Raw genomic sequence first — 26337 nt, forward strand, 5'->3', positions numbered from 1 at the left:
CTACCCTTCCGCCAGTGATAGACAGTATTCCATCGTAAGAGAGATTTATCTGACTCCGAAAGGGTTAGTTGGTCTTCACGGATAGTTTTGACAGGCTTCTGAAATTCGAAGCGCAATGCTGCTCACGGAGGGTTTGTAACTCGTATCGGTCTTCTGACCTACCTCTATCAACTCTATTCAGTATGTGTAACCCTACTATGCTGTTTGAGATCTTCAGGAGCCCTAGTTACGGAATAGTGGCGAGTACGCTCACCCTAGGCAGTAAGAGTACACAAAATAATTCATGTCATTGATAGAAGAATTCACCCAATCAGAGTCCCATGTATAGACACCGAAATCACCGGCTCTCCATTATTCGTCGGAACATCGACCAACCACGCCATGCCACTTATGGAAAATATTCTCTGGATCATACTTGATTTTCACCTGTTTCAGCCTCTCCAAATTGGCCCCATATGCGTCAGCAGGCTTTACGGGCCCATTCTCCATGTTTAGATAACGACCCACTGGTCCTGCTTCGCAATGCTCCCCTTCGGAGTAACGTCGACGCTCATATCCATTCATGTTCCGTATCGTTGTGCACAAACCTGAATTGAAGTGGCGAACAATCCCATCAAGGCCGGGGTCAGTCCATCCCAATATGGTGACAACATCATAGTAGTCCCCGCGATTGGCATACGCAGTAGCATGCTGGGGAATCTCGCGCAGCTTGTGTGTTGAGAAGAGTTCCACTGCTATAGAGCAAACGATTACGTTTGGATGACGATCATGAAATGACCAAACCATATCTGCCATTGTCTGAACGGCGTCTATCTGCAGGGGCATCGTGACATTTGCGGAGCCTTGGAGACGGCGCATCCCGTATTCGCACAATGGGTTTTGTAAAGTGTTGACTTCGGCGATGGACATCATTCTAGTCGAGTTTGTGATAGGTTTCATGTCAAGAAGTCCTGAAAAGTAGCTCTTAGCCTTCCCCTCTGGTCCTTGATAAAGTGGAACGGCAGTGAGGATACGGGCTGTCCCGTCCAGCGTGTGGCCCATCGCAATAGTCAAGCAGTGACCTTCGCGATTATCTCGGTCGTGAAACTCATTGGCAAATGCCACCAGTTCAGGCAGGGTGCCCGGTCCAAATGCAAAAACTCCACTCCAGACAGGACCCTGATGGTGGACACGATAGAGGAATCGTGTTACGATCCCAAGCTGCGCTCCAGCCCCACGAACAGCCCAGAACAGATCTGGATTTTCTGTTTCAGTGGCGTCAAGGATGCAGCCATCAGCTGTAACAATCTGCACTCCTAAAAGATTGTCAATCGCGAGACCATGCTTGGCTGTCAGCCATCCATGACCACCACCTAGGATTAACCCTCCAACCCCGGTGTGATTCACCGCGCCTCCCACGGCAGCTAGTCCACAGGCCTCTAAGGCCGTGTCTATGTCGGCCCACAGGCATCCGCTCTGGAATGACACAGTCATGTTGAATTCATCTACTTCGACATTTCGCATATTCCCAAGATGTACGACCATGCCTTCTGATGATGACGCCCCGCTTGTTGAATGACCACCACCACAAACAGCCAGGGAGAGCTTGTTTGCGGTAGCAAACTTTACCGCTGCAGCTACCTCTTCAGCAGATGTCGGCTTTACTACCACGGCCTGAGAAGAGTTAGTTTATCACGATGACAAATACGACTTAGTATGGAATCAGGGTATAGCTGACAGACTTCACCTCGGCCGCCATGCTCCATCTCCTAAGGCTAGCCGCATACCCATCATCATCGGGCATCAATACTTCTCCTTTGGCAATTGTTGTGTATAATTCGTTCCAGTCAGGCATATTGGCCAGAAGGTGCAATAAATAATAAACTTCGAAGATTCAACAAGAGGATGGTTGATCTGACATTTAGTCAATCTGTGGGGTGAATAAATAGCCAAGTGAAGTATGTCTAGACCTGTCATTGGATACCCCTGCAAGTCCATCCCTAGCATCGGAGAGATGCACGCGAATCCGTTCTGGTAGGATGCTTGCTTCTGATTAATCTGCTAAGCGAGTAGAGTAAGCCCGTGTAACACGAGTTACATGTTTCATTGATAACTTGATTTCTCATGACAAGTGACATTTTCTGTGCTCCCACGTTGCATCATGTGTCGTCAAATCAAGCAAAGGAAAGCAAGGACGAACAATCCCTATTATCCAAGTTTGTTAAAGTGTCAGCAGGGGATCATCCAGCACAATGATACCTCGAGGTATTATTGGACAACACGGTAAGAACTGCTATGGTCAAATATCTCCCTGCTTTCTTGTTGGTACTATTGGGAGCAGGATTTGAAGCCAGGCAGCGTTTAGCACGTACCATTTGGTCATGTGTACTCAGCGTCTGCAAATCCCATCTATTTTATGGACCGATTGACTCTATCAGTTGTTGATCCGAGTAGTCCGCTTCATTGACACCTAGTTTGCCTTAGGCCTATTTTCTATTCTGACGTTGCTCTGCATACAAGTGGGCGCTCATATACCGTGGGACAAGAAGTATAACCACCCAGTTGCGTTGCAATGTTATCTGACAGATTGTTAACGACCCAATAATCCAAGCGAGACACGAAGAAGAGAACCATTGAAATTCAGCTTTGTGTGACAGAAGGAGCAAATTGAGAGAAAGTCTTGAACAACCAACCTACAACCATTCAGTGTCATTTCCAATTATGTCAGAAATGACACATCAGCAAGAAGAAACATGTGCCAATGGATCAGCCTTTGAGAACATGTCGAAAGGTGATCTCGAAAGAATATGGCTTTGGAACAAGATATGCCCCACTCCGGTTATGCGTTGCGTCCATGAACTATGTGAAGACAAGGCACGAGAACAACCTGAAGCAATGGCTATCTGTGCCTGGGACGGCAAGATGCACTATGGGGAATTAATTCAACTCGCCACTAGACTTGCCAGTTGGCTCATCTCTTGTGGAGTACGGCCTGGTATGGTTGTGCCTCTCTGCTTCGAGAAGTCGCTGTGGGCAACTGTAGCTATGCTGGGTGTGCTCAAGGCCGGTGCGGCATTTGTTATGCTGGATACATCACTCCCTAAACAACGTCTCCAGGCCATTTTTCGAAGCGTGAAGGCTGACTTGATCCTGTCGTCTGTTCTAAACAAGGCCGTCGCGGAATCATTGGCTGAGACGGTTATTGCCATAAATCAAACCTTCTTCGTGGAACTGAATGTCATGAAAACGGACGACCTGCCTCTAGTCCACCCATCGTCAGCCATGTACTTGACCTTTACGTCTGGTTCCACGGGCACACCTAAAGGAATTATAATAACGCACACCAATTATGCATCGTCTCTCCACTACCAACTGCCACTCCTCGAACTCACAAGTAGAACAAGATTCTATGACTTCTCTTCCTATGGCTTCGATGCATCACTTAGCCACACCTTCACAGTTCTCACCTCTGGCGGCTGCTTATGTGTACCTTCCGAGCAGGACCGCAAAGACAGCTTAGCCCAAAGCATAACGTCTCTCCGTGCAAATGCTATTGGGCTAACCCCGTCCGTTGCTAGACTACTCAATCCTGATGACGTCCCGACTCTGGATACGATCTTGTTCTTTGGTGAGACTCTAGGCCTCGGAGACATTCAACGCTGGTGGGGTAATGCGAGGATTCTCAACATTTATGGACCATCTGAATGTACTCCCTACGCCCTCATCAACAACATCGCGGCGAGTCCGCAGGAAGCCACTCGAATAGGAAACGGTGCAGGACTAGTGACATGGGTCGTTGATCCAGATAATCACGACCGTCTCATACCCATTGGCGAAACTGGTGAACTACTTCTGGAAGGGCCACTGGTGGGTGAAGGGTACTTGAACGAAGCGGACAGAATCGCACGCGTGTTTATTCATGACCCAGTATGGCTACAGCAAGGTACTTCCGGTCATCCAGGACGACGTGGACAACGTCTGTATAAAACAGGGGATCTTGTACGTTATAACAATGATGGAAGCCTGACCTATGTCGGGCGCAAGGATACACAGATTAAGATTCACGGACAGCGAGTGGAGCTCGGAGCAATAGAGTCTTGCTTAGAGCAGCACCTATCAGAGGCAAAGCAGGTTATCGTCGATACAATTGTAGTCAAGCAAGAGGAATCAAGTGCAGTCTTGACAACTTTCGTCCAGCCAAAGTCTTGGGTGGATACCGAAGGAGCTGAAGTTGAATCCCTGAAGATATTTCATCTGCCCCAAGATGTCATGCACATACTAGCCGAGAGCCTTCCAACATATATGATACCATCTATTTTCTTGTCTATACGTCAAATGCCCAGAAATGTGTCAGACAAGCTGGACCGGAAAAAGCTCCGCGAAATGGGTACTTTGTGGTTTCAGCAATCCGTGAGGGAGAGAAACAACGTTGTCAAGGCGAAACCAACATCTCATGTGGGAATTGAGCTGCAGAGAATTTGGGGGGATGTTCTTGCTATTGACCCGACGTCTGTGGGGCTTCATGACAGTTTCTTTCGGTTAGGTGGTGACTCGATTGCAGCGATGAAGGTTGTATCCAAGGCTCAAAAGTCTGGCCTTGGGCTGACGTTTTGTGAGGTGTTTCAGTATCCTACGCTTGATGGTCTGGAGCGCCGGTGTCGACTTGAGCGTGCGAGCTCCGTGGAGACGATTTTCCCTTACTCGCTCTTGGAGAATGGATGGAATCAAGCACTTCTCCAGGAGACTGTGGTCCAGTATCAGCTCGATCCTGATACAGTGGAGGACGCATATCCATGCACGCCCCTACAAGAAGGCCTTCTGTCTCTATCGTTAAAGGAACCAGGGACATACATGATGCAACGAGTTCTGGAATTGCATCCGACTATAGATACTAGAGACTTCTGTCGGGCGTGGGATACAACGGCCCGGAGCACGCCCATTTTACGAACAAGGATCATACAACATAGCGATATGGGCTTCCTACAAGTCGTCCTGAGGGAAGATATTAGATGGATTCATGCGAAAGGACTGCAGCAGTATTTGGACATAGACAAGAAAGTCCCGATGGGCTTGGGGAAGCCCCTTGTACGCTATGCGATTGTCACAGACGACACAGCCAATCGCCGGTGGTTTGTGTTGACCATTCATCATGCTCTGTATGATGGCTGGTCAATGCCACGTATGCTAAAAAGGGTGAGCAATGCGTATGATGGCGTGCCTGTGAGCTCGACCCAGTCAGAGTTCAAGGCCTTCATACAGTATATCCGGAGCCAGAGCCACGAACGCGCTGATGAATACTGGAGAAATGCTCTTGCTGATTGTGACTGCGCACCATTTCCATCGCTTCCGTCATCTGCACAGCGGGTCAAGACCGACAGTGAAATCACACATATACTATCATCGCTGAACATACATACACCAGGCGTTACACCCGCCATGCTTGTTCGTTCGGCCTGCGCTCTTCTTCTCAGTTGCTGGACCAACTCAGACAAAGTCGTGTTTGGAATCACTACATCAGGCCGAAGCGCTCCTATTGCCAACATTGAAGAGATTGTAGGTCCAACAATCGCCACAATTCCCCTGTACGTCAAGATACAACAGTCGCAGACCGTCAAGGAATATCTAGCAGCCATGCAGCAGCAAATGACGAGCATGATCCCTTTCGAGCAGTTCGGCTTACAAAACATTGCCAAATCGAGTCCCGATGCCCGCAAGGCATGCATGTTCCAAACACTTCTGATCATTCAACCTGACGGAGTTGCTAAGGCCGACGATACTTTCGGGAAGTGGGAAACGCAAGAAAGCCCGGAATGGGATAACACTTATGCGCTTGTACTGGAGGTCCAGCTTGAAAATGGACATGTCAATGCTAGATTTGACTCGAACGTGATAAAGTCGTGGATCGTCCAGGAATTACTAGAAGGTCTTGATTTTGCAATAAGGCAGCTCGGCACAGCACGACCAGATGAGAGAATAAAAGATATTGCCCTAGTGCCTCCGGAAAGTCTTGATCTCATTTGGAGTTGGAATGAGACCGTCCCATCCCCGGTGAAAACAACCATCAATGAGATGGTTGAAAAGCGGGTGGAGGAGCAGCCGACTGCATTGGCAGTTCATGCATGGGATGGAAACCTAACATATGCTGAACTAGACCACCTCGCCGCGACACTGGCAGCCGAGCTCGTTAGACTTGGAACTGGACCAACGCTCCTGGGACCGAATAAGGTGGTTCCCCTTTGCTTTGGAAAATCAAAGTGGGCAGTTGTATCCATTCTCGGAGTTCTGAAATCGGGCGCAGGTTTCGTGTTGCTTGACCCGTCTCTGCCGGAGTCTCGATTGCGCTCAATCCTTCAAACAGTAGGAGCTAAGATAATGCTTTCCTCTAAAGCCAACATGGAGTTAAGCCGTCACTTATCACAGATGATTGTACCAGTTGGTTCAGACTTATCGGAGGGTTCAGGCTATATGAGAAGCTATTCAGCAAGTGCCATGGAAGAGTTGCCACTACCCTCGAGCATACTGTATACAGTCTTTACCTCCGGTAGCACTGGTACACCCAAAGGAGTGACGGTGTCACATGAGAGCTTTTGCTCTGCACGACGCTATCAGTCCAAGCTTTTGAACTTCAGTACCAAGTCTAGAGTCTTGGATGCTGCATCGTATTCTTTTGATGCCGCAATCCATAATATCCTAACCACACTTGCTGTCGGCGGATGTCTGTGCATACCTTCGCAGGAAAGCTACAGGGGTAATATTGGTAGTGCTATAGCTGCTATGCGGCCTACTATCTGCAATTTGACCCCAACAGTGGCACGTTTGCTAGACCCGACAAGAGTATACGATCTGGAGACGTTGATCTTGCTAGGGGAGCCTGTCACACGGAGAGATATCGATCGCTGGCGGTCAAGCAATGTGCAGGTCATAAACACCTATGGACCTGCTGAGTGCACACCGATAAGCACTATCAACGCTCGTCCATCAAACGCAGATGAGGCTATGCGGATCGGTAAAGGTGCGGGCGTGACAACGTGGATTGTACATCCTGAGAATCACAATCGCCTATTACCGCCTGGATGCACCGGCGAGTTACTCCTTGAAGGTCCCATTGTTGGCTTAGGCTATATGGACGATCCAGCAAAGACAACAGAAGCATTCGTGGAAGGTCCTGAATGGCTGCTCAGGGGCTCGCCAAGTTATGCAGGTCGCCGTGGTCGTCTGTATAAAACCGGCGATCTAGTTCAATACAACGAAGATGGCAGTCTGACCTTCATGGGCCGCAAGGATAACCAGGTCAAAATCCGTGGCCAGCGCGTAGAGCTCGGTGACATAGAGTATCATATTTCGGCTTCTTTACCAACGAGAGCGATTCAGGTTGTGGCCGAAGTCGTCGTGCTTGAGAGTGAGAGAGAGCCGAGACAGGTGCTGGTAGCATTCATCCACATGGATGACCATGGTTTGCCCGCGAGCGAGGAAACAACAGACACTCCCAAGCCATACCCAATGGCCGGTGTGGTCAGAGAACGGATATCACATCGTCTGTCTATTGTGCCCGACGTCTTCGTTTCTATGTCGGAACTCCCCTTGACACCTACGGGAAAGATAGACCGAAGACAGCTCCGTGAGATAGGCCGCTCACTGCTCTCAAGAGAAGGACATCTTTTTAATGACACGTATAAGTTACGTACGAACGGTGACTCCTCTCCAGGTGAATTGATCTGGCAGAATGAGCAGCCTGCATATACCATAGCTCAGAAGGTGTATTCTATGCGTCCGTCGTGGGTCAATGATGGAGGCTCAAGCACAGAAACTGGATATAAAGATATTTCTCTACATTCATCCGGTCTGGACTCTGTCAATATGATGGAACTCACCTCATTCATTTCACGCCAGTACAGCATCCATATTGAAATGCAGCACGTGATGGCCAAGACAACCCGTATCAGAAGCCTGGCCCAGTATGTGTTCCACTGTCAAAGGTGCGGTGCCGAGCCCTCACTTGAGAGTCCTTCAACTGGCATCAATCTGGCTAAAGAAATAAATCGACATGACTCTAATATACTGGCTGCTCAACTCACACTCGTAGGCAGATTGAGCCCAACACTCAATAAACCACCAATATGTAGAGACAGCAGACCTTTCACCATTTTTTTGACCGGCGCGAACGGCTTCCTAGGAACTCAAATCCTCCGCCAATTACTTGAACATCGTCACGTTAGGCGTGTGATCTGTCTTGTCCGTGGTGATACCGATGACGCTGCGAGGCAGCGCACCATTAACAAAGCTATAGAAGCACTCTGGTGGACCGAGCACCACTCGGAGAAGCTAGAGGTCTGGCGGGGAGATTTATCATTGCCCAAACTTGGACTTGACTCAACGCGCTGGCACACGCTCACTCGTGGGGAAGCAGCAAATGTAATCATCCACAACGGCGCCATCGTGCACTGGACGAAAGGGTACGATGTTTTAGAGGCCGCCAATGTTGGCTCAACCATGGAGTTACTGCAAGTCGCACTGAGATGTCCTAGAATGAGATTCGTCTATATCACTGGTGGTCGCCCATGGAAAGCCCGTGAAGAGCGAGATGTCATAGCGGAGCTATCCGCTCCCAATGCTATCCAGTATAGCCAAACAAAACTGGTCTCCGAGGCAGTTGTGCGTCGCGCTGCAACACGCCGATTACCTGGCAGCTCTACTTCCGCTGCAAGCGGAAATATTGCTGTTCTAAACCCAGGATGGGTTATCGGAACACCAACGGAGGGATATTCCAACACGACAGACTATATATGGCGACTGGTGGCTACTTGTATCAAACTGGGTGTATACAACGCCGAGGACGCGGAAGGGTGGTTGTTCATATCTGATGCCACTAGTAGCGCAGAGGCAGTTCTTGAGGCAGCATTCAGCACGAGGAGCGGTATTCTAGGCGATGAATATACTACGGTTGGTATGTCCTGGAGGGAGTTCTGGGCGATATTGCAGGATATGGGGTACAAAATGAAAGGGATAAGTCATACCTTGTGGATGGCTCTTGTCGATGCGGATGTCGAAGCTACAAGGGAGCAGCATCCGCTCTGGCCATTGAAGCATATATTTCCAACCTTGCAGAGGGACGAGCGAGTAGCAAGTAGGGTTTCCGAGGGATGCGAGGATACTCCGTTGCGGTTGAAGAGGGCTGTGAGGATGGGCGCTGAGTTTCTTGTCAGCGTTGGGTTTCTACCTGCACCTCCAGCTACTTCTTCCAGGCGCGGGATGGATGGGGAAGAGCAATGTGCTAATTGAAATCTGTAAATGGGAATGGTAGATTTGACTCGGGTTGACATAGGAGTAGTCTCCAATAACATCAATGTGCAGCCTGCAATACGCAGATCGCGTCTGGAACTCTTAGCTTGGACTATCGCAACTATCGTAACAGAAAATTGTGCAGAAAACGTCTTCACTAATATATTCGCTCTGGACTCAAGTTTTACAAAGCTGGATGCAGGCATGGTAGGTTTCCTGGAAAGAGTATTGCATTTTTGCCACATGCATTCTAAACATCCCATGACGATGGGTTTTCCTTCAAATGAAAAGGCTCGAGCTTATCCCGCGTGGCAACAACCTCTGCGAGTCTTTGGACCAGAGTCTTTGGACTAGCTCTTGTTCTATCTTCAATCAATAAACGTACAAGAACCTTGAGGGTTACACCACTGCTTGTGGTACCCGAGCTAAGGTAGGAATGGGGGTTTTGGGGAAATGTGAGGAGAACATACAGTAGTGGATTGGAGAACCGGCCCTAGAATCGACGATCTTAGTCCGAAAGAGAGGGTGCGGCAGGATTGGGGGAAACACAAACCACCTAGCATCTTGAGGGTACACAGTGCCACTAGCGATGATGAAAGACATATATAGTCTACAAGATGCCGCTCTCTCATCGTTATTACCATCATTCGAAAGCATCACAATTTTTGATCCTTTTTCCACTTTCCGTTCCTCCTACCGCACGACCAAATGACCCGCACCATGGCCGAGAAACCTGAGATTAACCATCTCCACGAAACCCTCTTCGAGGAGGGTATAAAAGTGCGCCGAGCCGTCGTGGGCGATGCCTACGTGGATAGAGCCTTAGCCAACGGATCCAGTGAATTTGCGCGTCCTGGCCAGGAGCTGATCACTGAATGGTGCTGGGGCCATATTTGGACCAGACCGGGGCTTGACCGACAGAAGCGAAGCGTGCTGAGTAAGTGAGATCAATTTTCGGGACAGAGTAGGACCTAGGCTAAGACAGAGTTAGACCTGGGGATGTTGATTGCGGTGAAAGCCTGGCCGGAATTGGCTCTTCATACCCAGGGTGCTATCAGGAACGGCCTTACTGAGAAGGAGATCAGCGAGATTGTTTTGCAGGCCACTGTTTACTGTGGTGCCCCTGTTGGGATTGAAGCTACCAAGGTTACTGAGAGGGCCCTTAATGAAATGGTCGCGAATGGGGAGTACAAGCGATCATAGACTCGTGTATCGTTCATTGTTGGATGCAGAATATTAAAGAGATTTCGAGTTCTCTGTAACATTGAATGACCTTCTATTTCAGTAAACGTAATGATAAGTGAATATAGATAGAACATGATTAAAGGGGGCAAATCACAGAAGGTGAGAAAGCCCCTCCTGTATACAGTATAATGAGGCTATGGGTCACTAATGGCCTCTAAGAGCCCCATCTATCTTTAGACATGCCTACTGGCTGGCCGAGGCCGTCCCTGTGGAGATCTGATCAATATGTTCAGGGACATAAAAGTTTATAGTGTCAAGTTTTATAGCCCATGGGTTACCCGAGGTTATCCCACTTCGTTGGGCATTGAGTTTGGGGATTGAGCTAAGCATTTTGCGGGAATATAAAGGTCGACATTACTCCTCACGAAAACGTTTCTGCACGACCAGCATGCCTGTTGACGAATATCCCGACGTTGTCAGCTCTTTCTCGATGAAAGACTCCGGGGGTGTCTGGTATTCATTCTATCATTGTCTCTCATGTCCATTACGATCATGTCAGAATGCCATCAGAATTTCTCGAGAGCGAAATCATCGTGCGACATGGCTCTCTGAATTTCTTAAGGGAAGGAACGACATGGCTGACAGTACACATAGCTACTATGAAAAGAGCCTGCTTCCTGAGGGCTCTACCGCAGAACTTTGCCTGCTCTACCGAAGTAGTGACTGCACCACACTGGTTTAGTGGCCACCTACTATCGAAGTGCGACGGGGTGCTCAACCTTTCTCGGTCTCCTTGGAACCTCCCTCGAAGCTTACTACATACGATCGGACCGACTTGCTTTATCTGGCTGGAAACACGTGCCATGATCGCCGAAATTTGACTGGGGAGTGCGACATCGCAGAATGGCTGGGCGAAGCCTCGACACACAAGCTTTGTTGCATCCATTTGAATAAAGAGCGTGCCTTGGACACTACTCGGATGCTTAGACGGCTGGAAGCCGGAGACACCTGTTCGGGCTTTGCCGAGATTGTCTTAGCCCATAATGATAAGTGGGAACGAGCAGCTGAGAGGGTATATTGCTTTTTTTATGGCTCTCATTGTGGTCCACAGTTGACCCCCCCCCATCTCATAATACGATGGCTCGGCCCAAAGATCGGTAATCTGAGTGAGTCAAGATTCATGGAGAAAATGCTGGAAAGAATTGCAGTAATGTATGCCTCCTTATCGGTGTCTTCTACTTTTCAATCCGACAAGTGACAGAAAGTGGGAGCTGAAGATGAGAAAAACTAAGGCAAGATGCGGGGTCATTAGAAATAGATCATCCTGGCGCTAAGTCGGAGAATTGTCTTGCAAAATCCTGAAATCTACGCCTTGGTTAGGCTTCCTTCACACTCTTCTCCTTTAGGATTTTTTATCCTACGCCATCGCTACGTCGCCTATCTCTTAAAGCAGACATCTCAACAATGAGCCTTCAGAATGCTGAAGGCCCTCCAGGTCCGAGGAAGGCTCCATCAATCGCTGGTCGGACTTTCAGGTGTTCCACTTGCAAGCGACTTTTCAATCGCCGCGAGCATCTCCAGCGGCACGAGAGAATACGTTCGTCGACGATAGGATACGCCACATAAAGATGTCTTCTCCGGCTAATCCGGCTCCAGATATGGGTTATAAACCTTTTCACTGCACTATTTGCCCATACTCATGTCGTCGAAGGTCAGTGTCTGTCTCACCTGTCCGTGGCAGATGACTGACACCTTCATAGAGATCTTTTAAAACGTCATGTCAAACTTGCACACTCCCAAGAACAAGTTGAAGGAACTGCCCAGCAGTCTGGATCATCTCATTATGAGGAAAGTCTTCCAGACAGCATTGGTAGGATCGCACTTTCTATCATCCTCAGGGTAGGGTCCCATTGACTATACCACACAGATCAGCAAGCCGCGCCTTGCATGTCCCTGTATTCTTTGCCAGTCCCTGCAACTGCCGTTGTCCAAAGTCAACAGAACCCATATAAGGTCCAGTGCGCTCCGGTGCCCGTACTTGCGCAACCCCAGGTCATCCAACAGCTACCGCACTTGACAGACGAAGATCTCCTTTCAGTACCCCTTTTGACTCCCCAGCCAGACTCTCAGTCTCTTCCGTTTAGCTATCTTGATAATGTCTGCCTCCCCCCTCTGTTTGACCAGGCTGCATGCTACCCCGAATTATCCATCCATGGTCCCTTGTTCTCTCCCAGATGTAATAGCGACAGTATCCAACCGGAGCAAACCACGGCCGCTGAGAGTCAAACAAGTGACGATCTACATAGAATTTTGCAAGAGTCTCCGTCCAGCTTCGAAGCTGAGAGTCAGCCTCTAAATAACCCCTCCTTCATGCGAGTCTCGCAGGATGATTGGCATTGGTTATCCTCACAGATTTGTGAATTTTCCTCCATTGTGCCAGCTGGATTTCGACTCCCTTCGAGGCACGCAATTTCTCGCTGCATCCATGGCTTCATGGCTGGTTTCCATCCTCATTTTCCGATCCTGCACCCCCAGACTCTTCATTTTAGAAAGATGGCGCCAGAGCTTATCCTAGCCGTCATAGCCGTGGGGAGTCATTACTGCCTGGAATCGCATCAGGGCTTGAATCTTTTCGCGGTCGCAAAATCAATTGCCCTGGAACAAGTACGACATCGCGATGCGGCAAATGAAGCAGAATCTCATGACTCTCCTGATTCATCATGGACTTTGACCGAGTCACCAACTTATCAGTCAGAATCCACACCGCCAGCCCAAGGGAATCATCACACAGGGGATAGCAGTCAGTATCGAAGCTTTGTCGCGGAAACTGAAACCATGCAGGCAGTGTTTCTTCTGATGGCAATGGCCACCTGGGGTGGAGAACACAGGTCTCTTGTAAGGCAAGCAATTGCACTTCAGAGTATGCTAGCCATGCTGGTTCGCCAACATGGCCTTTCCGAGCAATTGACAAGGCCAGCGACCTGGCAGGAGTGGGCTCGGATCGAGAGCGGGCGGCGGACGAAGCTAATTATCTTTTGTTTCTTCAATCTGCACACAATCGCATTCAACTTGCCCTCACCTCTCTGGGTAGCCGACATTCAACTTCACCTTCCATGTACCGAGCGAGCATGGCGATGCCCCGATGCTGCCAGCTGGGCCAAAATGTATCAGAAACTAGCCCCGCCGCCACTTTTCCAGGACTGTCTCAAGTGCCTTCTTCGGGAAGACGGTAAAACTCCGGGTTTCTCTTCTTTGGGAAGGCATGTGCTCATCCACGCCCTTCTCCAGCGAATAATCAGCTTTCAGCGGTCTATTCCAATGGACAGCATGGAGACGCAGATACTACCAAAATTTCAACACGCCCTCAGGCAGGCTTTGGGCAAGTGGCAGAGCGCATGGGAGAAGAACCCCGACTCATCTTATAGTCCGCGAGATAAACACGGTCCTATTGCATCCAACTCCAGGGTTAGAACATCATCATTCTACGAAACCAGTCTTATGTTCACTGACGCTGTTTGGGCCAGGCGCTTTACCACCTCGCACACATCCGATTGGCGCTGGATATCGGGCCCGTCCGTTCACTACTGGAACAAACACCGGATCAGCTGGTGAGGAAACTAGAAGATGGCCGTCAGATTGAACGAGGCCCCCAGCTTCTTGTGGCTGCCAAGCATGCAGTAGGTCTACTACCACGCCTCATACTTTCATCCCAATACCTTCACATGCTAATCGCCTACTCCACCACTGCAGACAGCAGCGTTATGCTCGCCTGTGCAGATGGGAATCCATTTTGTCGGCCGTGCACCCAGCTGGTCCGTGACACATGCGGTGTGCTCCCTTGAATATGCATACATCCTCCATCAGTACATCCAACGGGTAATCCATATCCCGAGACAAGATTTGGAAGCAGACGAACGCACATTGCTTGAGACGATAAAAGAGATCTTATGCGAGGTGGAAGCTTCTTCATCTACTGGAGATCCCGATTTCATTGAAAGGGAGCCCAAGGCTCTCGGTTTTAAGACGGTAAGGGCGTGGGCAATGATCCTGGATGGCATGCATACCTGGAACGTGGTGCATCTCATTACGAAGACCCTATACCTTTATGCAGACTCACTGGAGTGTAGTGCATTTGGCAATGATCATCAGTGAAGGTGGAGAGATATCCAAGCAATTCACTCATAAGTTAAACGAGATCTGATGCTACATGACAGCCAAGTAGAATAGCTGGTGTTCAATGGTTCTCTTCAATTACGCTACGGAGCGGACCGCTTACGGCAAACTATCTGTCTAGCCCAAACTGATCTCCTCACTGTCTCTTCAAATCCCGAAGTCCCCATCCAGTCATCTGGGAGAGCCACCCATCATTGTTGAAGATAATATTTCCGCGGAGTATCTGGTTACTTTCACTCGTGACTAGCTGAGGGACTTACCCTACACCACGTGCAGAGCTGGATCTATATTAGAAATAATATTATATCATGTGTGTAAGCTTATTTCACCGGTATTTAGATTTCGGCAAAGTCCGAAGCTAACTGAACTAACTACGCTTTCAGCTCCGGTCTATCACCAGCACACTAATTCGCCCCACAAGTCCCATCTACTTTCTTACTGGCCAGCATGTCTAGATGTTAGTACTCCGTAGATAGAGCAATACTCCCGAGACGAATGAAAAGACATCGGAAAAGAACTCCGGGCTGCACCTGAAGCGGATGCCAACTCCACAGAAAATCTGCCTGTCTTTGTACCGTATAAGCTCTTGATACTATTGTCTGTGATCTGAGAAATAGGGGCTTCTGTGAGTGTTAGCATTGTAGCTTTCGTGATTGTAATTAGTGCTTTTGGTGCACGTTCAGACAGAAGAACATATTGCAGCGCTAAAAGCGGCTAACTACTTGGCCTCGGGATTTGAATCCTGCCTCTGCATGATGATATGCACAATCGTACATTGTCACATCAATCAAGAAGATCATGTACATGTACGGATACATCTCCGAACCTTTCATCCTGGTCACGCTCACGTAATTGCAAGGCGCTCAGACTCTTTCTTACCCCCGAAGGATACACTCATGCGGCAGATATAGAAATTAGTTGCACCAGTGGCAAACCGGAGCTGAGAAAACAATCCTAATACTAGATAAGTTTTACCCGTGAATTGAAATACCCTTACAATGCAAGAAAATGAATTTTTCCTCGAATGTTGAATAATATCTTGAATATAATCTGAACGCTCCCCAAAAGATTCTAAGAAAATATATAATAGCTGATTTAGTTCAGAACAGATAGTTTGGATTGGAGAAAGATCTAGTGATAATCTACATCATGAAGCTTATCTGACCGTATCAGGGATTCTCCGAACCTATCGCGCAACTGAGATTCCATCACACCCCTCCCCCCAAAATACCCCAAAACTACCCTACTAACTTTCCCCAATCCTTCCCCAAACCAGTCGGACCTCAGCCACGGACATTATGCAAGATTTTGCCACCATCTCCTGCAGCGATGGGCTGTCCCGCGAGTCATGTAGCTCCCTCTCTCTCTCTCAGCGGTGAAAGATGTTCCACGAGTAAATAGATTATCTCTCCCCCGGGTATCCACGGTGGTGGGATAATCGAAAGAAAGGGCAGACATCGGCATCAGTACATTATATCAAGCCTCTAGACTACTATTAGAACATGGGGAACAAAGCCGGGCTTGATCCAAGGGTCCTTCTTATTGAGTCGTAATCGCCGCTGGAACAGCGCAGGATGCGCTTTGCCATCGCTACAATCCCTGTTTCAAGAGTGGGTGTTAGGGATCCTTGGAGAATTGAGGATTGGATGAGCAAATTTCAGTTGTTGATGTACTCTGTGATTACTAGCGAGTGGTAAAATGAGTATGCTATAATGGCAGCAGTAGAATATATTTGCTAGTACCACAACACTATCAACATGGTAATGGTTACATTTTGTCTCTTCGAGTAACTGTTTTCACCCAGCAGTGAACTTTTGTGATCGTTTCCACGGCCATGATACTTCAATTTCCTGTACCTTTCCTCCATGATACCATTCATTCCTCCCATCTATGAACACCCGCAGATCACCACTGGCCGAGAGCTATACCAAGAACACACCCAGACAGTTCCCAAGAAAACAAACATTCGTCTTCAACACTATGATCTACTTTGCAGACCATGCAACATGGAAAACGGAGAAGCAGCACCAAACATGCAAAAAGAATGTTATTCTCCTCTTCGTACTTTTTCCTTCGCCATAAGTCTTCCGCCATTGCCGCAACAGTCATACCGCGGATTGGCGCGCAACCGAATCGGGTGTTTAAATCATCCCGTTCATTGGTCGACGGATCGTGAGTTCGAGGTATATAAGGTAGGGATGATCACCCAAGTGACCCATGCCACCATTTGAAGAGACGTATAATGACGGTGCAATAGGATTTGGTAGTCTTGAATGAAGTCCTTGGCCGCACGCCAACCGCATAGAAAGAATGTATGGTAGAGTAGGCAGATTGTCTTTGTATTCCTCCGCTGCGCAGTGTGCAGGTAAAATCAACCGTCGCTTTGATATGACAGTAATGTTTGGTTGAAACCGGGGTCCGTTGATGGTTGGGCCACGTAGCCACCATGTCTCGTATGTGTTTCCTACGCTGCAGCGCGCGTTGTTTCATGTGTTTATTGCGAGTTTGTGGGATTTGAAGGCGTTCGGGGCCATATTCTTTGCTTCAATCGGTGAAGCACCTGCGTAGCTAGCATCTAAATAGCTGGCTCGATCGGGTATAAGAATATGAAGAGAAGTGAATTGTCTCTTGTATGTTCGCCACAGTGAGATGGGGATTTCGTAGCCCTTTAATGATAAGTGGAGTGTTAATCGCATCAGGGACCCATCATGCGTGACATCGACCTTGAGGAACTTTGATGGATATGATTCCATCTGATCTGTGTAGTCGGCTCCCCATCGTCATCGTCTGTCTCACAGGCTTTTGGAAAGAGTTGAAGAAGCCGATTCTTTGAGTTATACTGCATGAGATTGTAGACTGGGATCATCTTCTGAGTGACACTGTTTGGGAGTTAAGACACCACCAAGGGAAGTCATTTGACGCAAGGGGATCACCAGCAGGATTGAACAGCCCCACAGTGATGTTGAGCGCGCCATGTTGCGAGTATAATTGCTCTGTTCCATCTCAGCTGTCCCAGCATTTGTTTTCACCCATGGACGGAGAGATATTGCGACAGTGGGTGTTCCTTCATGATTCCCTCTGGAGCACAGTGCTCCGCTAGAGACAAGCAGTCAAATTTTTCCGATGCATCTTCCCATTACTCCCTGACAACACCACACCACCACACATGGGGTGTGAGAAAGACTATCTAGCCAGTGGGCTTTCGGTCCCAGAGCTAAGAGCGGGTATATCAACGGAGCCCTTCTCCAGTGAGGCCGTGCAAGAGAGGGCTTATCGAGGTAGAAATTCCCATAGACAATATCCATTGGTTGTAACTCGAGCACCCGTCCAACACAGATAGTGTGCCCTGCTGGTCCAAGCCAAATATGATGTCAACAAGGATACGGCACTAATAGACTGTGCCCGTTTTATCGCAGATGACTCGTTATAATTCAGTCTGTTGGGGCATGGCTTTCCAGAATATCGCCATGGCTCTCAGTAAATGTAACGGCGTGTATAAAGAGCTGTGGAACATGGGCATGGGCATCAGACCCAAAGTGCAAAGGCGCGATGCTTGGATATCGCAGTATTGTTGCGAATACCGTTCAACGCGTTCTACTGTCAAGTGGGACTCTCAGATAAACGCGAGATCGACTCTCAGATCCTTAGGTCAATCCCGTTCAGAACTTCGTGAGAACTTTCAACCCCATGCCATTCAGTGATGCATTTCTCATTTTCCTCGAGTGGATGTTATTGGCATGAAGGAATGCAGATGAGGGCCAGCTGTGTATATTTGTGTGGATGTTGGATCATGCAGAGTGGCATCCTTATCAAAGGATGTTCAGTCGACGGGAGAATTGATGGTAGACTTCTGCTGCGGATTGGACACGTGGGATGAATATAAGAGTAGCGGGATTTCGGGGTCGATAAATATAAAAAGGAAGCCAACCCAGACCATCGTATGGGTAGAGTGTACGCTTCAGCACTTTGCTAGGTTCTCAGCCAGATGGCAGGGTAACATCAACCAGGATACCGATAATATTCGATAACATATCAATGGCGCCCAGACATGCTCATGATGCCTGCAATGGATGATCATTTCTGCCGCATCCGATGCCTATCGGATGGGCAAGCGATGGAAAGTCCAGATTGAGCATGGAACATGTTGCTTGACGGTCCTTTAGAATCGTAAATATCCCACCAGCCTCGAAAAGTCTAAGGTTTCCCTCTTATTCTATGAAGGCTCCACTACAGTAGCAAGTGGAGCATCATGACGAGAAAGCCCCGTTCCATTAAGTCCCATTATTGAGGTTGGATTCACAGGAGTATCGTCATCAAGAGCACCTCTGTCATCCCATATAGACCCAGTACATAGGATGTACGGTGCCTCCGTATAGGCCTTGATGGCGTAGGTACCAGCGAGGTTGTCGAGTCGAGATCTATAGGGTCGAAGACGGCCGACCATGTCGCTTAATTAGCATCTGACAATTTATTTCCAGCGATAATGAAGGTGTCGAAATGTGAAGCTTATGGCCGCCTGGTCATTGAACTCCTGGATACGCTTGATGGCTGTTGAGCTTGGTTTGTTGCGCTTGTTACGTGCCTGATAACACGCTTTCCAGGCAGCCATACGACCTTCCTCCGCTTTGAGTGACTCTTGTTACAATGGCTGAACAAGGTCTCCAAGCATTTCTATATCATCTGAGGGTTGCGAAGCGAGCCAGCAGCTGCGAGAGACGCTCTTGATGCGCAATGCCACTTCGGCCGATAATGCAGTGATTGTTCGCAATACTGATTTGTTGCATTTCTTCTGGAACTTCAGCACGCTGTGCAACAGAATATCTATTCTCTAGAAAGCGTAGCCAAGTTGGTACGTCGAACGGCCCAGCAAGACTGCCGTGACTGAAAAAAGAATCTCGCGGTGGATACGCAAAGCGGTTGACTTGTTGAACCCAAAGGATTTTTATCTGCGGGTTACCGAGCTGCTACACCAACATGGCTAGCATGGTATCATCGGAGTCTGATAACTGGACGGTAAGAGTGGTGGGATGTGAGTGTCGTTGGACCGGCTCATCCCGATTGAATTGATGGTACAATTCGCTGTGATCCACGTCCGAAGCAATGTTGTCGGTGCTCTCGTCATTCGTATCGCCTTCTTCGCCACTCACGTTATCATCTAAGCTGATGAGGCAATCCTTGGCTCCGTATATATCGTCTTGCTCAGCAGGATGGGTCGCAGGGCGCGTTAAGACATGGGCACCTGAAGAGGGAGCATTCAATCACGATGTTGAACGGTAGTTTCCACCATCCTTGAAGCCACGACCGTCGGGAAGTTGAAGTATTCCCAAATGTAGCCACTAAACCGAGCCGATCGATGGTGAGTCTGACCTCTCAGTTGGTTCAGTGGGAGGGCAATGGCTTACACGGCATAAGCTGATATTCCCAACCTCTCACATCGGCAGCCATACTCGTGGTAGTATCAATGTTTGACTCAGCCATGGCTCCCACCGCGATCCCCATGGTCATATATGATGGAACTGCGTTTTTTATCAAGCTCAGGTATTGAAACCTATTCAAAGTACCCCTACGCAAGGACCATATCGTCATCAATTCGACCTCATCAACAAGTTTTGAGTCCGAGGCGGATTTCCAAGCCACTATTACCCAGGTGTTCGCCAGAAAAGCGTCTTCCTGCATCAGCTTCCCGAGCAAGTCGGCAGCAAGCTGTTAGATGAGTTGTCGAGTTCACTCAACAGTGCTTTCCCCGTCGCTGATGTATGAACGATTCTGACCATCGTATAAGGTTGAGGTATTCCTCCAAGAGGATCAGTGTTGGATTCCATGAATATGGAAGAATTCATTCTTTTCTGCTTCCAAAAGACAGAGTATGCCTCACCAACTCAGGGCGGAAAGATTTTAGCTTGGGCTTTAAGATGCGACACCCATCGACTGTTCGATACACCGATGGTTATCTCCGATCGCTGAGTCTTCCTTCCTTTTGGAATAAACACCCATTTGCTTCTTAGGAAGCCCATATGGGTGTCGTTCAACGATAGATAATTCTATCTCTTTCACGGACATAACCTGTAAGCAATACCCTCAGGCAATTGTCCAGTCGCTGGACCGTCTTGAACAGGTTGCCATATATAGCACATGCCTTTCTGGCAGATGGAAAGTTGCTTGACGAGACTGAACTGAATAGCCAAGTGACACGACCTTAGTCCTTTTTTCGGTGTAGATACCCCCAATGTTCACCTTGTCGTCTTCCCCTTGTTTAATGATAATGTAGCGATGTCTTGCCTTCATCCCGTCAAGGACATATGCCTGCTCATGTCCACGATTGGATCCAGCGTAGAAATATCTTGTCGCTTCCCAGACTTGTCCGAAGGCAATATTCCTACCGATACATTCTCTTGATGGTCCGTATCTGGCCTTGGAAGTGACAGGCCGAGATGAGTCAGTGTGCGGATCGATTAAGTTGGCAGAGAATGACTCCAACCAAACTGCCGCACCTGTCGTTGAGTGGCCATCGGTAGCTCACTGCGGCACATGTCGCACCTGAGGACCATGTAGCTAGCGTTGATCCCAGGGCCCGTAGGTCTTGCCGTCGTCCGGAACAATGGCTGTAATGCTGTAGTTTTGAGGATAACTTTTCCATGACCAGTGCTGATACGAAAGGTCCGAGAGTATAGATACGAAGCCCGCATCTTTCGGTTCAAGAGAAAGTTCTTCCGTTAGCGTATTCGGAATCAAAATTCGCCCCTTGGTTGGAGCTGATTATCTTGACGCGGATTAGCTGCCACTGCATGCATCTGCCGGTTGTACATTCAAGGAAGTCGTTAGGATGAGTCTTAGTGCATTAGTGCCATGCCATATGTTGTGGTCCTGAACGAGTCGCCTGTTGCTTCTGCCTCCTCATCCCTCGGCCGTAAAGGGCGATATATAAGGATTGTTTCAGCTCATAGCCCGTTTACGGCAGTGGACTGAGCCAAAAGTCTAATCCAGGGACCGAAGTCATCCACTGCCCGTACCACAGGCAAACTCATGGTCATGAACGTTCGGTTCGATTCACTTCCATGTCAATTTCATCTGCTCCTTTGGCATGAGGGTTATGAAAGGAATGATCGGTGCTGAAGATAGGGTCTTCACGTGGCGTAAGGTCCTGTCCGGACAACGCTGTCACTCCTGCCTGTCGTTTCAATCGCGATGCACGACAGCAATGGCATCTGAATCGTACGGATCGTACATAGACCATTTATTGAGCTTGAAGAGGTTGTCGATGTAACTGGTGAGCAGCGGTCTTGCGATAATGCCGTCTGATTGTATACTCTATCGGGATTGGGGATCTGCGCAAGGCATCGCCGCGTCTTCCATTTCCGCTCGAAGGTCAGCGACGGAACCAAGAGGATACAAATCCGCAGGACTCGATTTGGTGCATTTTCTTTTTTTATCGGTCGGGGATCCGCTTGGAAAGGTTCTTGATAGCAAATGTTTGTCATGAACATCTGCAGTGCCGTCTCGATAGCGATCAAGAAACAGGTCAGCGTTGGAACTAGAGAGGCGCGTTTCCATCACGGTGAGTCTGGTGGCGGGCGTGGAAAGAAGTAAAGTCGCCTGGCTCACCAGACTTCGACTGACGCTCCACGGAAGAATTATCGACGAGAAGACTGACTCTTCCTTAGCATCCGATCACGGAGAGAGCTCATGGCTGTGCCATCCATCCGACCGTACATCAGCTCAACCACACGGAAGGCATAGACTGTCTCGTTCCCTGTAGGATATATATCCCAAGGTTTCACGGTGTAGAGAATTTGTATGGCGAGACATCGTTCCTTTGTGTCCACGCCCGTGTCGTACGCCTTGGCTATAAGTCCAGACTTCTCGTTCGTAGAGTAGTCACCCGACGGCCGAAGACCAAGGCTGCATTCCAACCATCGCTGCGTCGATTCCGTATGCGGTTTGAGCCAGGTGAGAGATCATGGCTATTGGCATCTGATGAACGGTGATTTATGGGCCTCATCCACGTCTCAATGTTACAATTGCACCCATGTAGTGGCACGGCTGTAAAAGAGCTTTTCCAGACGCTCGTGTTACCCATATATAGAGCATGTATAGTCATGGCCGGGAGAGCATTGCTTTGGCCTTCCACATGATATTTTCCTCGAATTCTGGAAGGCTCTGACATTCTGTTGCTTGCCTCATAGCTGCGCCGCCCGTTTTAGGGGCACGCAGATGCTTTCGCTGTCAGGGATAGGACAGATCGTGTCAAGCAATAGAGACATATAAATCGAACAGTCGACCTTGTCATGTTCAGCTTCCGAACCAGATGCACAAGGGATCCAAATTTCTGCTTCCGATGTGGGAGGCGAGGAATAAGGGAGCTGATGTGTCGAGGGTCACGCACGGGTTGACTTCATCTTGGTAATTTCGAAGAATGGCCTGACGCCAAAATATCGTGATTTGCACTTTGGATATGTGGCCCATGTCGGAGAAACCCAGAAAGACACAACGGTATCGGCACTCGTCGTGGACAATATGGAAAAAAGGAGACGGAAAATATCCCCGTAAGTCTGGTCCAGGGAAGCGTGCGGTCGGGGCGTGCTGGCTGCTCTTCCATCTTTCCAAATCCGCGGGTGTGTAGACCGCATCACCATCCATGCCAAGAGCTTCCAGCCTGTCCACAAAACGATTGAGATGAGCGAAAGAAGTATAAAGTTGAAAAAATAAAAACATACAACAGAAGGGATTCGCTGGTGGTCACCCACCCAACTACTAACCTCCCGGCGTGTGGCTTGAGTACGGCTGAGCGGACGGGAAGCCCTATTTTCCACACCCTGTGGTCGTATGTGCTTGCTTATTTATGACAAAGAATCATATCGAGTGTTTCCCAGATAGGTTTGACTGATCGTTGATAAGTAAAGTGACCACAATCCCGAACGGAGCTGTCGTCGGTCGGTCATAGTGATATATGAACTGTCCGACCATGATAAGATGGTAGTTTGGAAAGGCAGCGGTATAGTCTCAAAGATAGCGAGGGATTGTTCATCATTCCTGACCACGAATTCGGTGGCCATCGATATGCATAGAGCCGTCGTTGACTCTTCTCGCCACGATATGGCGACAACGGTCATGTTTCATTCTCATATGCAAGTTATTGCCTTGAGTATATTTCCCGTAGAGATAATGGTTGGCTCCTCGACCGGTTGCCAAATCGACTAGTCATACAACTCGGCGGAACGAATTGCACGAAGACCAAGACTCTCGTCCACTGGCGGCATTAAAGTAGGCAGCTCCAGAGATTCCGTATTTGGAATCTTGACATCCGGTGCCTTGACACACGGTTGTCTGGTCATCATTGATACCGCGTTTCGGCCTTCCTTAATATGGTATACCCATCATGAATATACGTTTAGAACGACGTGGCACGTCCCCATCACCCTGTTCTTGGCTCATCTGATCAGACAGTTCGGGCGAACGACACATTCTTTGGCCTGCTGTTGATCGCGACGGCCCAGGACGGGTAGCAAGACCTTTCATCACTGTGGTGTACCGACGCGCGTGGATCTGATTCCTCATTGGAGACATTTGTTCGTTTGCAGGCCACTCGTAGTCCCCTTGCTGCGGCGTCTGGCCATTGATAAATGACACAAGGGTCATCTAGGAAAGGAAACTGTCTGCAGATACATATTGGCAACCAGCGAACCACCGCACGCAGAGTGTCAGCTTCATGGTGTAAAGATCGTCATTCGCCTCCAAGTGCTGGGCACCTGACAAATTCAAGCCGGCCTCTACGCCGAAGGAGATGACCCCGGATTTCGAAATGCGAGTCAGGACCAATACCATGACATGGCAGTTGATTGATGAGCCGACGGGCGTCCACAGTCTTGGATGCTCTGGTCTAGAATTCTTCTCCTTGCTTGATGACCAGGAAGCAGGTTGTCGTTTAGAAGTGCTGTAGGACTGTGCCAAAAGTGGCCTAGACTCTCGGTAATCGTGATGCGTGGATGTGCGGATGGCCGTGATAACTTCCTGGAAGCCTTCGATTAGCCAAGAACACGTCTCCCCCTGGACCGCTATACGTACCGATTGATGATAAATGGAGAAACTCTCCTTCTAGTTCATATCATATCCTTCACGTCGGAAGGTCTTTCTTTCTTTTCGGTCTGTCACTGACGAATGCACTTTATGCACCACCCCTTGGAGATGGCGGTGATCCGCGAGGCTAAGGGGCAAAAGCCAATTCGTCCATGCTTTTTTGCTGGGAAGAGGTAGTTGCGTGGAGAGCATATATACGGATCACTTGCGGGAATCAGTCTATTGAACTGCGAGTATTCATGGCCTCTTACCCTTTTTGAAGACCGTCGATACGTTTATACGCAACGAACAAGATTAAGGAGGCTCGCCCCAGTGTGTTTCAAGAACTCTATTTGTCTGGATTCCACCTAGTTCTCTGAGCAGACCGTGTGAGCAACACCATCGCCATGTCCGTTTCGATCTTCTATCGGGCAAGTTGCCGACCACATAGCCTCAGAGGCATCTGTTTTATATGCATCAAACAACATGCAATCCAACAGGTAAGGGGGAATGATAAAGTAGAGCCGAGATCTTGAAGGGGACCGAAGAACCACAGCCAGAGAGGGTGCAGCCGGGCTGCGGTCATAGTTGTCCACTGAATAGTTGAGGCCGTAGCCATCGTGAGTACTAGCTATGGCTTTTGTGTCGCTCTGCGACAAAAGGCCAACCAGACATGGCTCAAATATTCATCCATAGATTTGGCATCGGAGGACTGTGGGCAGCCTGTATTATTCGAGATCTGCTATCCGTTGACGGTGGTCTGATCGGTATCCAGCGCCATCGGGTTCTCAGGCACGTATCTGGTCGGTTCGGATCTCCTTATACCATTTAATAATGAAGTGTTCACGGGACCATTGTTAAGATCTTCAACCCACATTTGTTCTTGGTCTTTTTCGCACGGGGATGGCCACCAAGGTCGACAGCGGGTTGACCGTTGCGATCAACAAAGAGAAATAAACCTGTCGCGTAGGTCTGATGGCGAAGTTGAAGTTCATATTGAAGTGCAAAAGCCGATGATGAGATGTTAAGTGTGTCTGACAAGGAGGTGGCCGATAGTAGGCCAGGAAGCAGATGAGCTGGTTCAATTGCCAGAGCCGGTCATCAAAACCGATAACACAGTCACAAAAAGGTAGAAGGTACCGGCTCCACGACATATATCGTAAGCAATACCATGCAGCAGCGACCCCCAGCCGGTTCGTAGTCCTCAGTCTGACTGGATCTTTCGATTATGGGTTCCTGGCAATGCCTCGACTAAGTCTGTCCGACAGCACGTGATGCTTGGCCGAGGATTGGAAGATGCCACATGTATCTTTGGATTGGATCAGTCACAGGCAAGGCTAATGAGGTGGTTGATAAGGACATGTTGAAGCTCCAGAGCGAGAGATGTGCAGCAGAAAAGCCGACTGACCCAGCAAAGTGGCGCGTTCGTATTCACAAGGCTGGACTGACGGGGCCAAAATCACAAGGTCAACATCCTCAGTCCTGTGGTGCCAGGTTGAAGTTGGGTTGCCATGCAAGTCTGGCTCTCGTAATCCATTATATATGCGAGTGATGACCAGCACGCATGGTGGTATGACTCTCCATGGCGACTTCAACAGTCAAGATAGGCAGCACAAAGAGAGCAATCCGTCTTGTCAACGCTGACAATTCGTTCCGAAACGTGTTTCC

The 26337-nt window shown here is 48.8% G+C and overlaps 5 protein-coding genes across 5 annotated transcripts; 3 read left to right on the plus strand and 2 right to left on the minus strand.

The window, feature by feature from the left end:
* Positions 1-351: 351 nt before the first annotated feature.
* Positions 352-1834, minus strand: ASPBRDRAFT_58624 (uncharacterized protein; the record flags this gene model as incomplete). Its single annotated transcript, XM_067627933.1, has 2 exons — positions 352-1653; positions 1718-1834. 2 exons carry the CDS (start codon positions 1832-1834, stop codon positions 352-354), a joined length of 1419 nt encoding a protein of 472 aa, XP_067475301.1.
* An 866-nt stretch (positions 1835-2700) lies between these two features.
* Positions 2701-9258, plus strand: ASPBRDRAFT_199747 (uncharacterized protein; the record flags this gene model as incomplete). The annotated part of the gene is made up of 1 exon (XM_067621363.1): positions 2701-9258. The coding sequence occupies one exon, from the start codon at positions 2701-2703 to the stop codon at positions 9256-9258; it is 6558 nt and encodes a 2185-aa protein (XP_067475302.1).
* Positions 9259-9978: 720 nt separating this feature from the next.
* ASPBRDRAFT_58626 (uncharacterized protein) lies at positions 9979-10461 on the plus strand (the record flags this gene model as incomplete). Its single annotated transcript, XM_067627934.1, has 2 exons — positions 9979-10195; positions 10250-10461. The coding sequence occupies 2 exons, from the start codon at positions 9979-9981 to the stop codon at positions 10459-10461; spliced, it is 429 nt and encodes a 142-aa protein (XP_067475303.1).
* A 1793-nt stretch (positions 10462-12254) lies between these two features.
* Positions 12255-14787, plus strand: ASPBRDRAFT_331367 (fungal specific transcription factor domain-containing protein). Its single transcript, XM_067623086.1, has 3 exons — positions 12255-13908; positions 13968-14120; positions 14194-14787. The coding sequence occupies exons 1-3, from the start codon at positions 12391-12393 to the stop codon at positions 14593-14595; spliced, it is 2073 nt and encodes a 690-aa protein (XP_067475304.1). The 5' UTR covers positions 12255-12390; the 3' UTR covers positions 14596-14787.
* A 9465-nt stretch (positions 14788-24252) lies between these two features.
* On the minus strand, positions 24253-25664 carry ASPBRDRAFT_199751 (uncharacterized protein; the record flags this gene model as incomplete). Its single annotated transcript, XM_067621364.1, has 2 exons — positions 24253-24624; positions 25545-25664. 2 exons carry the CDS (start codon positions 25662-25664, stop codon positions 24253-24255), a joined length of 492 nt encoding a protein of 163 aa, XP_067475305.1.
* Between the last annotated feature and the right edge of the window lie 673 nt (positions 25665-26337).

This window comes from Aspergillus brasiliensis, assembly GCF_001889945.1.
Source record: "Aspergillus brasiliensis CBS 101740 unplaced genomic scaffold ASPBRscaffold_14, whole genome shotgun sequence".
NCBI classification, from domain to species: Eukaryota; Fungi; Ascomycota; class Eurotiomycetes; order Eurotiales; family Aspergillaceae; genus Aspergillus; species Aspergillus brasiliensis.

Bases quoted from the DNA above. Each gene is read 5' to 3' on its own strand.
- ASPBRDRAFT_331367 (XM_067623086.1), top strand. From the start codon at position 12,391: ATGTCCCTGTATTCTTTGCCAGTCCCTGCAACTGCCGTTGTCCAAAGT. The intron at 13,909-13,967 runs GTTAGAACATCA...TGTTTGGGCCAG, and splicing joins CTATTGCATCCAACTCCAGG to GCGCTTTACCACCTCGCACA. The intron at 14,121-14,193 runs GTAGGTCTACTA...CCACCACTGCAG, and splicing joins TTGTGGCTGCCAAGCATGCA to ACAGCAGCGTTATGCTCGCC.